Genomic DNA, 15796 nt, shown 5'->3' on the forward strand with positions numbered 1-15796 from the left:
ACGGCTCAGATGCTCTCTCACTATATATATATATATTTATATTTATAGAAGACCATTGAAATCTCACTGTATTGGTTATTTGCATCTACAGAGTTGCTACATTCCAGGAACCAGTAGAATTGTCAAAGTGAGCATCTCAAAGGTACATACAGACTCAAAAGAGAAGTTTCAATAAACTCAAGAGTGAAAACGATGCAATATTATACAATAAAGTGACTCAGCAATGAATGCACTCTGCTGATAGATCTCACAAATAGCAAAACCAAGATATGGAAAACCTCCTCTCTGATTCCTAAAATGCTAAATTACGAAGGTACAGACAGACAAACCACGATAGGCAGTTTCACTTAGACCTAAGGATGAAGAGAGCTTCTCTTACCATATATCCTCTCATAGCAATAATGACCCACATATGAAGCTGCAGCGTAGCAGTATACTGGCATCCCTTATTTATCCAGAACGGGCCATCTCAGATGATGTATCCATTTATGCAGGAAGACAAACATCAGAGATTATAGTATACAGGTTCAAGTGCCATCTTCGACTGGCGAGTGATGTTGAAACACGACATATAATTAAGCTCACCATCCAACTTTTATCTCCTGCTAACTGGTGTACTGGACCTTGATCTCCGCTTCCTGTAATTAAAGAATAAAATTATCGATGCACACCGGTAAAATATACAGTCGGTTCTAAAACAGTTCTAAATGAGTCCCATCTCACAATCACCTGAAATATATATTAGTTAAGCGTAAGAATCTTAATTTAAAAAAAAAAAAAAAGTGATTGGCCTGCATACCTCTCCGATGAAGAATAAGGAGAATGCCTGCGGTGAGAATGCTTGCTATGTGGGGACCGCGAAACTTGTCTAGAGATGAAAACATAATACTAAAAGGGTGAGTGGAAAGATAAAGGTAAGGGATGAACCTGATTTTTTTTTCACTCATCTGTAATCTACCTGCATGCTAGAACCTAGACATCACTATTTTAATGGCAAAAATGATGTTTAATTACAATAGCAAGTACCATTATTTTATGAAAGCCAATCAACAGAAAGATTGTTTATGCAGAGTTTTATATGTAAAGGAATGACATGGAATGTAACTGATAACCTGATGATGACAAATCTTACCTCATCCCAAATTTAGGACAAAATTTTATGTTTAATGATGAATAATAAATTAAAGGATTTCTACATAATTGTCACTAAAAACTTTTAAAATATCATAAATGCTACTACATGCTTTAAAATATTATAATTGCTATTGAAATCATTCTGCTCTTTCAAAAATATCATTCCATTATTCAAAGTTAACTAATCATGATTAAAACACAATTGAGATCCACCAATAATTATTTTACCCTTGCATAAATTATTACAAATGATTTAAAAACTATTCAATATTATACCAATACTATGATACAAAAAAAAATATTTATCTTATTTTATGAGAGAAAAGGTGTTAATAAGTACTTTACATTCTAAACTTAAGAGAAGGGATATTTTAGCCATTAACATGTGCTTATTTACTTTAGTAATAATTTGTTAGGAATATTATGTTTACAATTAACTATTATAGCAATTTTAAAAAAAGTCAAAAGATTTTAGTGTCAATTCTGATATTTTAAATGATGTAAAGGCAATTATGGTATTTTGTAAGTTTTCGGTGGCAATCATGTAAAAAATCCTAAAAATATCAAGGCAATGCTCATTTGTACCTATTTTAAACAGTCTCAGGAACCAGACAAAAAAAAAGAATGGGAAAAAACAAGAGAGACAGAACTAAACTAAAACAGGAACAAAAACCTTTCACTAGCCCCTACTGCAGAAAATTGCCCAACTTTAGTATGCATAAATGGGGCTCATAAAACATTCTTCTTTACTCTATTAACAAATATACCAGGTATCTGAGAAAACAAGTAAAAATACTCAAGTTTCACCAAAACAATAATAACCCACCAGGACTCCTATCATATACCTATTATATATATCCTCGGAGTAAGTTCTCTTAAAAGCAAGGTTTTAAGTATCAGGATCGGAATCATCCACTCAAAAAAAATGATACATCCTATCTCTTTACCATCTCTAATCTCTCAAAAAAAAAAAAAAAAAACACACACTCAAATCCCTCTCCCTTTCCTATTCCCTCTCTCTCTCCCAATCAAATTGATACTTCTATGATGTAGATCCAAACTGCATCTACGCAGATATAGTTCCATCGACCTCTGGTGATCTTGGTTATGCAATTTTTTTTCTTTCTTCTCTCTCTCCCTCCCCTAGCTCCCTCTCTCTTTCTCCCTTTCTTTTACTCTTCTCCCTCTAATTCTCCCTTTCTTTCTTACTCTTCTCCCTCTCATTCTCCCTTGCTCTTTCCTAGTTTAGGTTCATTTTGGCCAAAACTCGCTTGATCCAGATTAGGTATCGTCCGACCCAACCAATACCCCACCCAATGGGATTAGGATTGGCCGAAACTAGGAACCTTTGCTTCTTAGCCACTTTCTTCCTTCCAATTACATGTACCAAGCGATTTGATGTAGAAATTGATACATCTACATAATCAACAGCATAAGTTTTTTGCCTGCTTGTTGAACATGACAAACTAAAAAAGATTTATTCTGTCTAATAAATTATTATATGCAAAGTCACTTATAGTAACCATGATGAACTACAATATGCATGCTCACATAAAATTACTATCCTGCTTTTTCTTCTATTATTATTCCTTTATAATTTTGCATTAAATTTGATTGAGTACTTGACATAAGAAAAATAAAAGGTGATGGCTTTGAAAGGTACAACGAAAAATCTGGAAGCATGCTTGTTCCTAGGACGTTTTTTATCCTGTTCTGTCAATTCCCCTAATTTTGTGTTGTAAACAAATATATATGTATGCGTAAGAGTTTTTTTGCGCAACGGCGTACTTTTAAATCCCAACAAAAGAACTTTTATCTGTTTCATATTACCTCTTCCTAGACCGTGTGGGCGATGGTGATGAGCTAGTTTTACGTGATTGCAGCTTCCTGCATTAAATAATGGACTTTGTCAACAAAATAGCAACAGAGGAAGCAATCGATACAACTTAAAAAGAAGACTATATCTGTTGATAATACCTCCTTTTTGAATTTTCAGAAGGCTCATCACTTGAAACGCTTCCATGACCATGCAAGGAATTATCCTTGTTACTCCTGCTTCTACTTCTATGTGGTGGAGACTTCTTACTGCTATACCTGACTGAATCCTCTTTAACTCGTCTTAACCTATCATCCTTCCCATCAGTTGGTTGTTCTCTTTTTCTATCAGTGTCTTTGCTTTTTTCTCTTTTATCTTTTGCAGCAACCATTCTGTCAACTTTGGTGTCACGATGTTTAGAAATCCCTCTGGAATCAGAGTCCTTCGCACCTACTGCTCGTCTACCACTCCTATCCTCTGCTTTCTCTTTGAAGCTATCCTTTTTATCAATCCTTCCCTTCATTCTGCCCTTCTCTTCGTTATTTTTGGAATTGGTGGCATTAGAAATTACACAGCTACTTCTATCTATATCCTTCACCTCTTTAATAGCATCTTCCTTGTTCACTTTATCTGCAGGCCTACCACTGTTCAGAATGCTTTGAGATTCTCTAGCATGGACTTCTCCAAGCGATAATTTTTCCTTAGCAGTCGCACCAGTGAATTCAAGTGTTGCATGTCCCTTCCCACCAAGAACTTCCCTCGATTGAAGAGAACTTGCAATACCAGAAGGAAATGACTTCTCATGGCTCAACAAATGATCATCAGATGTCAAGACACTTCTCATTTGAGAAGCTGCTTCATTGGTCGTTGCACTGATGTTTCTATGACGCTGATTTAAATTCTTTCTGCTTCTCTCATTATCAACATCATCTCGTCCTCCCGTAGGCTCCTCTTTCCTTATCAGCAAATTCTGTTTATTGACACCCTTAAATACATTTTTAGAAGACAGACCATTGCTCTCCTCCTGAAGAGCATCAGCTGTTACCTCAGTACTCAGCATATTTGACCTTCGAGTTCCATCACTACTGCCATCATCCTCATCTGAAGCATAATTAGCAAGACCAAGAATGTCTCCTCTAGGAGCACTTGGGCTAGACTCTTCACTAGAACCACCAACTTTGTGATTGGTTGTTTCAACTGGTATCAGAATCTTACCAAATGCCTTAGGTGTTAAAAGCGCAGAATGAGATCCATCAGGATTCATGGCATTTGTAGGCTCAATAGCTGCAGAAGAAAGATAAGCTATCAGTGACAACAGATCGATTTTAGGCAAATTACTAAACATAGTTATGATAACTGGCTAGATCTAATCTGCTGACCTTCAACAGTTGGTTCATCTTCATGGAGTACTTTGGTGGCGATTTCATCAAAAAGATCATCGGTAACCTGTTGGATAAAATATGATCAGGAGAAGTCCATTGAGCCATTAAAATCACTCAATATGCAGATATAACCTTCAGAAGGACTTCAGTTAGCACACGCTTTATTTCCTGGTTGATGGCAGCTGTTCGAGCTGCTTCCACTTCATCCTACAAAAGATAAAAGAGATGATGATTCATGCATAGTAGGGTCCTGCATTGATTTATATCCATAGAAGATAATAGCTTAGTCATCTGTAAATGCAAACAAATCCAACAGAAATATAGGCAAAATGAGCACTCAAATATTGATGTAAGCTAATCAAGTAGATGACCATGCATTCTCTTATCCATGTAAGGCAATGGTCCCTAAGGAACAATACCAAACATATCCTCAACCAACACTTACCATAAATATCTAGTAAAGGGTAGCAAAATAACTAGTTAATATCTTGTTTAAAGAGACATCTTTGAGTAAGTCCTGCTAGTGTTGTCCAATTTAGTAAATGATGCAGGTAAGCCTGATAGATACAATCAATATCCGACGTAGGGCTTTATACAGCCTACCAATATGAAGTGCTTAATGCTCATTTAGCTTGAGAATAATCAGCAATTTCTATTAACAAATTATTACATGCAGTTTTGCTTGAAAAATCATGAGGATTTACTAAACAGTATCTCAACTGATGTATCCACAGTGTTGAAATGGCTTGTTGACTCAGAGGATCAAATATTCAAATGTGTCATCCATTAGGCAATAGCTAAGCTCCAACTAAAAAATCAACATCAGCATCTATTTCTGTCCTGTAGTCAACAGAATATAAAAGTCTAGTATTTTCATAATCAAATGCAATGTGAACAAAATATTACTAACATGTACCAAGTAACTCATTCGAAAGCAATATCTACTCAAACCCTCATTTTATAAATCTGTGAAAGTTATCAGTTTTCTCATTCATTACCCAAAATAAAATACTAGTCCATCATTAGGGAATGACAAATATTGCAGAGTGGCATCATTAGCCACATAACAATGGAGCACAAAAAGTGAAACCCAATGATGCAAATTAAATTTCTCAAAGAAACATATTTAGTTTATGTGCATTTGTATCATTCCAGTAATACACATAAAATGGAGGATATCAAATTCAAGTACATAAGAATATAAAAAATAATTAAGGGAACTAGCAAAGAAATGAAGAAAAAGAACTCTAATAATATTTCCATCTCCATGTCACATAATCCCTTCTGACAAGAATTCTAAAAGTTCTTCGCATCAATGACATTAAGGCATCAAGGAACTAAAGTTCATTTTACATAACTGGTCTAGCCAAATGTACAATCATATCTTACTTTCTCTTATTCCCTATCTATTCCTCCAATCTTTGTTTGAGGTCATATTAGATGAGATTAGAAGAGGGAAAAAGGTCGAGCATGCTATACATCTGAAAACAAAACAGGAAGAATCCAACCCACACAAGGCACTAGTGCTCCATACGTTCAAGACGGATTTAGATGCTAGGGAGAGTTTGCCAATCATACATAAAAATAAAATTTCCAAACAAATGAATAATAAAATTATAAACTGGCCAATAGGATAGAGTTTAATTGGTTAAAAAGGCTCGTATTGTATGAGGACATCCGGATACGAATCCTAGCGGCATCATTATTTAGTGGGACAGTACAACATCATTAAGTTCTCACTTCTCTCAACAACAACAATATATATATATAGAGAGAGACAAGAAATATTATCAGAAAGAGAGAGTGCACCACCTCATCATCTTCTTCTTCTTCAGTAGACTTGGTTGAATCAATGCTCTTACTGTCAGACTGATCTGCCTTTCTAGATAATTTTTCAGCATCTTCAGATCCAATAGACGGAAAAGAAGTTCCTGCCTGGTGAACTGGAGCTGCACTTGAAAGAACAGATTTATTTTTCAATATTTCTTCCCGAAGCCAGTTAGGAACTGCAGCCTGTGATTGACAGAAAGAAGACATTAGTCCTTTTAATAAGACTAGAGCTAATAAAGAATAGGGTAGAGCAAAATAGAATTACTTTTCTCGGACGCTCAGAAAGAGTAAAAGAACCATTTGCATCTCCAGGAAAAGTCGCACTATGATGCAGGGATATTTCAGCACCGACACCACCAAATGGTGCAGCTGGAGCACTAGGCCTATAGCTTGGTCCAGGGATCCTCCCACCAAGTGGTGAAGGATGTAAAGGCAAGGAAGATTGCGATACAACAGAAAGATCCAACTGTATGAAATAAGACCAAGTGTCAAGGATCTATGTATGAAAGACGTAGCCTTCACCAAAGTTGTGAGATATATTTTACCTGTGTAACAGGTGGAGGTAAAGGAGCATGAGGAAAAAATCCTGAAGGGCCAGATGGAGTCCAAGCATGAGGTGCTGTGGCAATTGCTTCATGATTCATCATTCCAACCGGCGCTGCTCGATCAGCATGACTATAACCAATTTTTTGATGCAGTTCAATATCAGGAGCAGAACTGTGGTTAGAATCTAAAGGTTGATAACTAGCATCACTTGTCAATTTAGAAGGCTCCCCTCCATGATTGAAATTTGATTGCTCCACTGATGGATTCCTAGGTACACCAGATGGCAGATGAAGAAACCCATCTTGAACTGACGGCAAAGAGAAAGTTGGCAGCAGTTGTGAACCCTCAATGGTATCTTTCTTACCTGATATCACATAGCATAGCTTAAGTGAAGGAAAGTTACATACAACAGTAGGACTAATCATGCATCAAATTCATCCCAGATCCAGAACTTTCTAGTATAGCACCCCAACCCCCCCAAAAGATAAAAAAAAACCACCCTAAAATGGCGTTCCATTAACATAACCCCTGTTAAAAAGGGTAGATGGCTTCTCCTTTTTTTCAAGACACAACATACTATGTAACAAATAAATAAGCTGATGTACCTGGCCTAGCAGAGCCAGAAAAAAATAACTTGAGGATTTTAGATAACTAGAATTATAAGAAAAAAAATACACTGGACAAGAAATTATTAAGATCACAGTGTGCCAAAAAGAACAGCACCAATGGTAACAGTCGAAGTTCTCGATCAACTTGAGCGAATTCAACCTAAGTATTTCCCAGTGAAATAGAAAAGGGTCAAAGGCTTCTGTTGACAATATGACAACATTTCAGAAATTTCTAAACAAGATTGTCAAGGCCCCAGAGAAGTGCAGCTAGGGTTTGAAACCAGCGGTCAAAAAGCTTGTTATCATTGGTATAGCTGGCAGCAATCCTCGAATCATGCTTTTACCATCTCTCTTAAGCCCCACTATAAAGACATTATGGTACAAAATATGATCACAAAAACTTAATTACAATGGCCTATATCATGAGTAACAACCCTAAATAACAAGGAAGTAAATCAATGGAGACAACATTACAGTCACTACTAGAATAAAGGATAGAAGATCTAATGACAAAACAAGTTGCCTTGCAAAACCATCAGTTAGCAAGACCACAAGAATAACACATCCACAGAAACCGATTTTTTTTCTTAGCAGGCATTACTTTATAATTTTCACTAATAAATTAGAACAGATAAAAGTTAACCTCCCTCTAGAAGCACTACCTAATTCGGATAAGCTACCTAAATGTAGTACCTAAGTAGACCATGGCATACAAGTAAAAACCAATATATGTTGGCCCTCCATCTACAGAGTAGCCAAACGTTTCAAGACACATTTAAACTATTTTAAGTTATGTCATTCTGTAATATAATACTATTGCTACTCCTACTCCTACTGGTCTACCAAACTAAAGGACTTACTCCAGGTTATTATATTGAAGCACATAATCAGTTGAAGATCATGAAATGATCTGAATTCACATGTGAGGATCCTATACTTTCTATTCCTAGCCAAACAAGTAAAACAATGTCTACAACACCATATGCAAGGGAACCTCTAGAGACATGGCACACTTTGTTTTTCCTGTCATACAGAGGCTTGCAATTGTTACTTTATTGCAAAACACAGAAGAAAAAAATAAATCTTTCATAGGATAATAAACTTTATGCCAACTACACAATATAACCCATTTTGACATATAACACAGCATTTAGTCTTTTCATTTAATAAAGTATGACGCCCCTAGGGTTAACAGAATATTTAAAAGCTTGTGAAGGTACAAGATTGCCATTAACCATCAAACAAAGCATTTTTACAATATCAAATCCAAGAAAATTAATAGTTTGGTTGTATGTCACTGCCTAAAAGGCCGAGTATGTTGCATCTAGTATTATTTACTCTAACTAGATCAGCAATTTGTCAATTTGAAGCCATAATCAACCAGAACACAAGAACACAACCAATGGGCCCTGGCCTACTACAATCTGCATATTATGGTGGTTAAACAGTGACTCATTCAACAATGAAGTGATATCAGCATATGTTAATTGCTATACTTATATCACCTTTTGTTGTGATAGTCATGTATCTTTCATATAGAGCAATAAGAGGAAAGCATAATTATAGGTTATAATTGGATAATCAATAGAGATAAATAGCATAAATCGCTTTATTGAAGAATTTATTATTCCTGACTGGTTCAGAATTCAGCAACCACTTTTCATCTATTGAAGTGGAAGTGTACGATAAACACTGGTGCATTGTGATCGCAGTCACATCCCAATGGCAGAAGCGGGAGTGCTCATGCACAAGGTGACAGGTTCATTTCTTGATGTTGTCTCCTTATGGAGATTTAAGTAATATGATAGGGAAATGTATGACCACGTGATTTTGGCTAGGGTTGGCCCCTTGTTGAATCCATTAGAAGCCTTAAAAAGAAACACCTGTAAACTCAAGAACTCACAGACTAGGGTGTGATGCCCTCCCTCCAATATATCACATTGCATAGTACCATATATCATCTGATAAGCTGAATGATACATGGCAGAAACTACAGAAAGCTGGCAAACCCTGACAAGTTTCAACAACTTCAACTGAAGATGAAACTAGTACAAAGTGATGCCAACAATTAAGCTGCAATGTCTGAGAGGGAGATTAGCACAAAATCACACAATAATGAAAAGAAAACAATAAGCTCCAGAAAATGGAGGTGCTTTAAGCTATTATATAATGTGGAAAAAAAAAATCTATCCGAAAGGGCATTGGATAAAATACAGTGCAAAAAGCTAATTCAACTAAATGAGAGAAGAATTTTCTATTCTTAAGAATAAAGAATGTAAACTGGACCAAGTTGCAGTTAAAATTTGAGAAGAGATGACAAAAGTTGCAGACATAATAACTGGTGACAAAGTAAGAAGTTAAATTAACAAAATCTTCATCTCTCCAAAATTTCAGTTCTACAGGTTTTAAAACACTAACAGTTAATTGTATATTATGGAAGAGTGTAAACATAGTAAGGATCTATGACCAACTTATGAACCGGTACTCGGAATATGGTTCACATGCCAAGCTAACTGTTAAATGATATATTACCTGGGGTAGAAGAATAACTATAAGATACCTCCTGCTCATAAATGGATGGAAATGAAATATAGTTCCTCTGGGGAGATGCCACTCGATCTTTATCTGCAACAGTACCTTCACCTCCAGCATTGTGAGAAAAGAGTCCATCGGCACCGTAAGATGAACCAGAGCTAAAAGATGTTGTACCATGCATATGATTAACTTCTTTCTGTTGATCCATCATGTAATTAGGCAATTGTTGGTTACTCGACTGAGGAACTGATGGATGTAGAGTTTCCATTGGAGGGCAAGCAGGTCGTTGATACTGCTCATGATAAGCATAACTGTGTTCCTCAATTCTCCCAATTGGCGCAACATGTGGCTGTGTCTGGTGGCTCTCAGTTGCAGAGTTAGCAGATGCCCATGCCTTAGCCTTCGCGGCCCAATCTTCCTCGTTGCTGTAGGGAACATTCCGATCTGTCCTTCCATCAATCAGAAAAATATCAGAAAAAAAAAAATTAATGATGACAATTTCTTTCCTGTTTGTTATCAAAAGAGCATCAGAAAACAAAAGAATATCAGAAAACTGCAATTGCCAGTACAAAGTTTGCAGGATAATAAGGAATAGAAGGACCACAAGATACAGGTTATGTGTGATTAAAAAAGAAAAGTGAAGCCTTTAGTCGTGATCTCCTTCCTGCAGTGAACAAACCTGATCATGTCTAAAAAAGCACCCTAAAGGCTAGGAATATTGGATGTCTATTAACAATGGCAAGAAAATACAAAATTAAAAGATCAAGAAAAATGTGAGGAACAGAGTACAAGAAATGAGGTCTAGTGAAATTTCGAGCTCGTCTGCGAAAAAAGAAAACTCGACTTAAGAATATAAGGGATCCCAATATTCACTCACATGCAGATAAATTGTAGAACATTTTTAACTAGGGAATCTATGAGCATAAAGACAATGTACTGGTGGAGTAAATTTGCACAATTATGTGGCAAAGCAGTGGTTCCGAAAAAGATGGCACTAGGAAAAAGCAGGAAGAACATTGATTTACTACCAAGTGGGATCAATATTACTCTTAGGTTTCTGGTTTACAGATAAGAAACTTGACAAAAAGGTATCTGAAATACCAATGGAATTACTTATATAGAAAACAATTCCAGTAAATCAATTACGAGAATGCAAAGCCTAAGCATTTTAGATGGTAAATAAAGAGTAATATATTAAAAAGATCTCATTCATATCCTCCAACATAGGTGTGTAGTCATATGCATAACATATATACACCAACCTGTGTATTCCCATCCTTGATTTTGAGCCCAAGATGGATTTGCCCATCCCTACAAATGATCCATTGTGATTATATTAGAATGCCTATATAAAAAAAAGGAATAAAGAAAATCTGCTACGGTGGAAGACAGAGCTCAATATACCATAAATCTTACTTCTTTCTGTAAAAAGAAAAAAGGTGACAGAATAGATTACAATTAAATATTAAATGTTCAATCAATAAAATTGAGCTGAAAATGCAAAATGTTTTGTCAGATGAGATTAAGTACCAAGAATAATTTATAAGTTGCAAAAAATCCTTCTACATAGAGAAGCAACAAATTTAGAGAATAGAAAAGCCCCAAATATCTAATGGTATACTAACATAAAAGGATGATATTTTCAAACATCAAAACTGAAAAAATATCCACATGCCAAGGTGAACTAACATACTATAAAAAGACACATCAAATGGATGACTAACTCTTAATATTTAAAAATTTCTCAATTGAATAATCTCGCCATGGCATAGACTGGCACCAGCAAGATGTCACACATGATGGCCTAGTTAACCACTTGATTTTTCATATGTTCAAGCACCAAATGTCACCATCTTTTTCCTCCAGTATCTTCAATAGAGAAAGAAAAAGAAAAGAAGAAAATTGTAGAAAAAAAAAGAAGAATATGCCAAATAAATAGTAATCTCCAGGAATTAAAAAGGCATCTTTTCTGAACATCATTTAGTTCTTACCATGCAGACAAAGTAAAAACTTCACCAGTATGTTCAGTATTATAGTTCATAACTTTCTTTCTTCATCATCTAACCTACTAGGGATCAAAATGAAAATATAATTGAACAAAAACAATTGTAGTATCAAAGATAAGGGCTCATAAATTTCTTAAGAGCCATGAATATTCTGTTTGATTATCATTGAGTACTTTGCAAATTGCAACAATAACTTACTCAAGAGATCGCAGTTATAATTGAACGAAGAGATAGTCATTCACCAGAAGCCAGTATGACATATACCAGATTGTTGTCAATAAAATAAGTTTCACAAAGCAGGGAGCTGTTCCAACCATTAATAAATAAAAGAGAGGTACTTATAACACCAGGATCGTGGTCAACATCTAAAATATCTAGCGATGGGGAACAAAGAGTATGATGTTCAAATGATAAAAGCGGACGTTTTAACCTGCAAATTCGTGTAAACCTACGGCGTTCTATACATATTTTCTTAAACAAAACAATTAATCCTATTTACCGTTAAAGCAATCCAATGGGAGATAATTCGATCTCAGAATGATATGTAAAAATGAAAGACTTTCTTTTGATGTAAAAAAGCGGGATGCATCTGAAAATCCATGTATATTCCGGTAATTGCGTTTTCGACAGTACCTGATTAGGCGGCATAGGAGGATAAGCCGGCGGAGGAAGCGGCGGCAGCGAGGCGTGCTGGGGCGGCGGATTCTGGAGAGGAGGAGGGTACTGGTGGCTCGACGCCGCCGCATACGGCGGCGGGAGCGGAGGAGCGCATGCGCCGTGGTAGGGGTTGCGGTGGCGGAGGAGGAAAGTGGTGATGGCGATCGGGAAAATGCCATTGCTGCTGTTGCTGCTGGTGGTGAGGAGGGTGGGGAGGGGGAGGGTAGTGGTGAAGAGGATAAGGAGGGAGGTGATGAGGCGAGGAAGAAGAAGACGAAGAGGGAAGAGGAGGAGGAGGAGGAGGAGGATACCAGAGCGGGTTTTGATGTTGTTGCTGGGGATGGGGAAGTGGCGGTGGATCACCTCCACCGAAGCGAAATGCGTCCATCTCTTGAACGAGTTAGGGATTTCGGAGAAGACGAAGGTCGAAGGTGGTATAAGGATTAAGAGGAAGAATATATGGATTGGGTGTCAGCTCGATATAGCTTACTTTGTTCGGCTGTTTGGGTCAATATTGGGCCGACCGGGCCTGATGAGGTATTGAGGTTACTTCTTTTCGTTTTAGCCCCTCTATTTTGTGTTTATTGTGGTTTACATTCTTCCTTTTCTCTGCGTTTGTTGTGCAATAAACATGTAATATAGGGTGTGAAATAAAAACTACTCTTCTTTTTTCTTCCAAGGGACAAAACCCGAGCTACTCAAAGGGGAGAGCGAAAGAAAAGCATGGCCTTCTCCGCTTCTTTGCCGTGGCCATTTGCGAAACGAGGAGAGAGAGTGAAAGGGAGGAAGGAGAAACATGGAGAAGGAGGTGGAGAGGAGGAGCAGCTCCGTCTCCAAGAATTTGGAGTAACGGAGCAGTTGCTCTCCTTCGCCAAGGAATTCACTGAAGAAACCTTCAAATCTTTTCTCCTTCAAGGTTTTTTGATCCACCACTCTTCGTCTAATTCTCTTCTTCCTCTTTCAATTCTCGTTAAATTACGACATATCACGCTGCAGATGATCCGGAATCCGAGTCGACAGCAGGCAATGTCAGGTTGGATCTCACTGAGTGGCAGGAGCAGCACGCTGTTATTGTTCTTTCCAAAGTCAAGGTCCGAATTATAATTCATAGTTATTCTCTATCCAGTGAATCTGTTTTGTTTTAATCCGTCAATCCGATAGAGGAACATGAGGCAACTGTCAATTGTGACTTGTAAAGGTTACAACCCTTGAATTTTAATTTAACTCATAATTCTTTAAGTTGTGGTTCCTAGCAAATTATGGCTTGAAAATCAAGGAGTGTTTCATCCCTCTTAATTCATTTAATTTGACAAATATTGTCTTTGGAGATTCTATTTATCCTAGCTAAGTGGTATGGGTAATGGGTATTAAATTTCAAGGAATTCCCCTAATACTTGGAGGCTAGGAGAGCATGCTGATGCAGATTGACTTCCTGGAAAGTTCACAAGTTGAACACAATCTAATTATCTCTCAGTGCAGTATGGATGTTGCAATAGTAATTTATAACTGCACTCTTTGCTTGTAAGGTTGTCGAAGTGCTCTTATGCTTCATATTTGGCTATAGATATGAGTATTGTTGCTTCTTCTACTTGTTTTCTTTTAAATGTTGCACATCTCAGAGCACATAATTTCTTGAAATATCCAGTAGCCGAGGAATACTTATTTTCAATAAGTTTATGATTTTCTGAAGACTCTGACTTTATGCTCTCTATATGGATTTTCTTATGCCCAAGGTACAGAGCCTAACAATATTAGTATTATGCCTCAATAAACATCATAGTTGAGTTGTAATAAGAATATGTGATGCATCTATTAATAACACATGTTTTACCAAGGGCCTTCTTCCTTTTGAATGCTTTTGTGGTATTTTATTCGGCTCTTAGTTTATGTAGCTATTGTCGTATAGTAAGTTAAGTCAGCCAAATGCATTTTATGATTTTATCAGTTACAAGAGCAAAGCATGTTATGCTGTATTTTTGTGCTTTCTCATAGGAAATTGCCAAGCTTCGATATGTTCTGTGCCCTCGACATTTAAAGGAGAAACAGTTCTGGAGAATATACTTCCTACTCGTTAAGAGTTATGTGGCTCCGTAAGTGCTGTCTTGAGTTACTTCCTGAAGTTTTTCTGTATTTTTTTGTATTCCATCTTATATTGCTTTCTTGTAAGGAATAACATTAAGAGTTTTTCATGCTTAAACTTTGTAGATACGAGCAACATGCTGTACAAAAAGCAAAGCTTAGAAAAGCTGTAGTGGAGAATGGAAAATCAAAGAAGACTGCCATTGAGGTAGAGATGTCAGAATCTAAATATGGGAGTAGCTCTTCTATCACTCTGTCATATGACTCGGAGCCTGACTTGGATGGTAGTAGAAGTATCAATGAAGTATCAGGTACTCTAACTAGCATTACAATCTCCACTTAATCTTGTAAATGAGATTTTATGCTTAGATCTTCTTGAGGACAATGTTGCACTGATGACTGTATTCTCCTCACTTAAGCCAGCGAAGCTGCCAGGATAGATGACGTGAATTTTGAAATAATTTGAGCTTTCAAGAATGTGAAACCAAAATGGTGCTTTCAAGCTTCCAGCTTATAAGATTGCCACTAATGTGCTATGCTATACAGCTGCTGATCACAAACAATCAAATTGAAGGAACTACTGAACTGATGAGTTTGGAGTTTTGGGACTTGATCTCAATATCTCTTTTGGAGAGAGAGCGAGAATATGAATGAAGACAAGTACCTCTGTGATGATGAGCATTGTTGTCACATTATTTGTAATTTAATATGATAACAGGAATGTCTAGATTAAGTGATAAATGAGTTAAGTTACTGCGTGTGAATAGCTTTTGTAGACTTCAGTTGCTATTTAATAAATATCATCTCTGCATGTGATTTATTTAGTTGCTGGTCTGTTGAGTTTGCTTTAAAAGCAAAAAATTTATTCAACTCCAACAATTTTGGGGAGCAGTTATCGCTTGAAAATAGGACCTCTTTTATTTGTATTTGACAACTTGAATATTATTAGAATTATCATCTTTTGCTAATCCACCCTTTTAGATGGTGCTCTGTGATACTTCATCAAAAATGAAACATAATTTAGGGTAAATTTGAAAAAAAGTTATATGTTTGGAATGAGATAGAAATTCATTTCATTATATTCCTTATTTCTGTTTACCGATGCGCTGCAATAAGAAGATATAAAGGAAGGGCTACTTTTGAGATTCTTAAATAGCAAATGAATCAAATCCAAGTTCAAATCATCGCATTTTATTACATTGA

At 36.5% G+C, this 15796-nt stretch overlaps 2 protein-coding genes across 5 annotated transcripts; one reads left to right on the top strand and one right to left on the bottom strand.

Moving 5' to 3' along the window:
• Positions 1-147: 147 nt before the first annotated feature.
• Positions 148-12997, bottom strand: LOC140785809 (uncharacterized). Of its 2 annotated transcripts, XM_073133837.1 has the most exons (13): positions 12491-12997; positions 11114-11162; positions 10026-10295; positions 9849-9953; positions 6708-7072; positions 6428-6628; positions 6145-6345; positions 4465-4539; positions 4330-4396; positions 3112-4234; positions 2965-3021; positions 800-868; positions 148-638 (listed from the first exon to the last, which is right to left on the bottom strand). In XM_073133837.1, exons 1-13 carry the CDS (start codon positions 12503-12505, stop codon positions 596-598), a joined length of 2640 nt encoding a protein of 879 aa, XP_072989938.1. In that variant the 5' UTR covers positions 12506-12997; the 3' UTR covers positions 148-595. The 2 variants fall into 2 exon arrangements, with proteins under 2 accessions (XP_072989938.1, XP_072989937.1); XM_073133836.1 differs by having other exon boundaries at positions 9849-10295.
• Positions 12998-13178: 181 nt separating this feature from the next.
• On the top strand, positions 13179-15417 carry LOC140785565 (uncharacterized). Of its 3 annotated transcripts, none has more exons than XM_073133458.1 (5): positions 13179-13430; positions 13511-13605; positions 14507-14604; positions 14720-14904; positions 15013-15417. In XM_073133458.1, exons 1-5 carry the CDS (start codon positions 13238-13240, stop codon positions 15057-15059), a joined length of 618 nt encoding a protein of 205 aa, XP_072989559.1. In that variant the 5' UTR covers positions 13179-13237; the 3' UTR covers positions 15060-15417. The 3 variants fall into 3 exon arrangements, with proteins under 3 accessions (XP_072989559.1, XP_072989561.1, XP_072989560.1); XM_073133460.1 differs by having other exon boundaries at positions 15017-15417; XM_073133459.1 differs by having other exon boundaries at positions 15140-15417.
• The last annotated feature ends 379 nt before the right edge of the window (positions 15418-15796 follow it).

The sequence above is a fragment of the Typha latifolia genome, chromosome 4 (genome assembly GCF_019914945.1).
Source record: "Typha latifolia isolate L0001 chromosome 4, TyphaL0001v2, whole genome shotgun sequence".
In the NCBI taxonomy this organism is placed as follows: Eukaryota; Viridiplantae; Streptophyta; class Magnoliopsida; order Poales; family Typhaceae; genus Typha; species Typha latifolia.

What these genes read in the sequence shown, in the direction of transcription:
- LOC140785809 (XM_073133836.1), bottom strand. An exon ending in TCTGAAAATTCAAAAAGGAG is followed by an intron (nt 3,022 to 3,111) that starts GTATTATCAACA and finishes TATTTAATGCAG; the next exon opens with GAAGCTGCAATCACGTAAAA. An exon ending in CCCACACGGTCTAGGAAGAG is followed by an intron (nt 869 to 2,964) that starts GTAATATGAAAC and finishes TTTCATCTCTAG; the next exon opens with ACAAGTTTCGCGGTCCCCAC.
- LOC140785565 (XM_073133458.1), top strand. Translation starts at nt 13,238, where the DNA reads ATGGCCTTCTCCGCTTCTTTGCCGTGGCCATTTGCGAAACGAGGAGAG. An exon ending in TTGTTCTTTCCAAAGTCAAG is followed by an intron (nt 13,606 to 14,506) that starts GTCCGAATTATA and finishes GCTTTCTCATAG; the next exon opens with GAAATTGCCAAGCTTCGATA. An exon ending in AAGTATCAATGAAGTATCAG is followed by an intron (nt 14,905 to 15,012) that starts GTACTCTAACTA and finishes TCCTCACTTAAG; the next exon opens with CCAGCGAAGCTGCCAGGATA.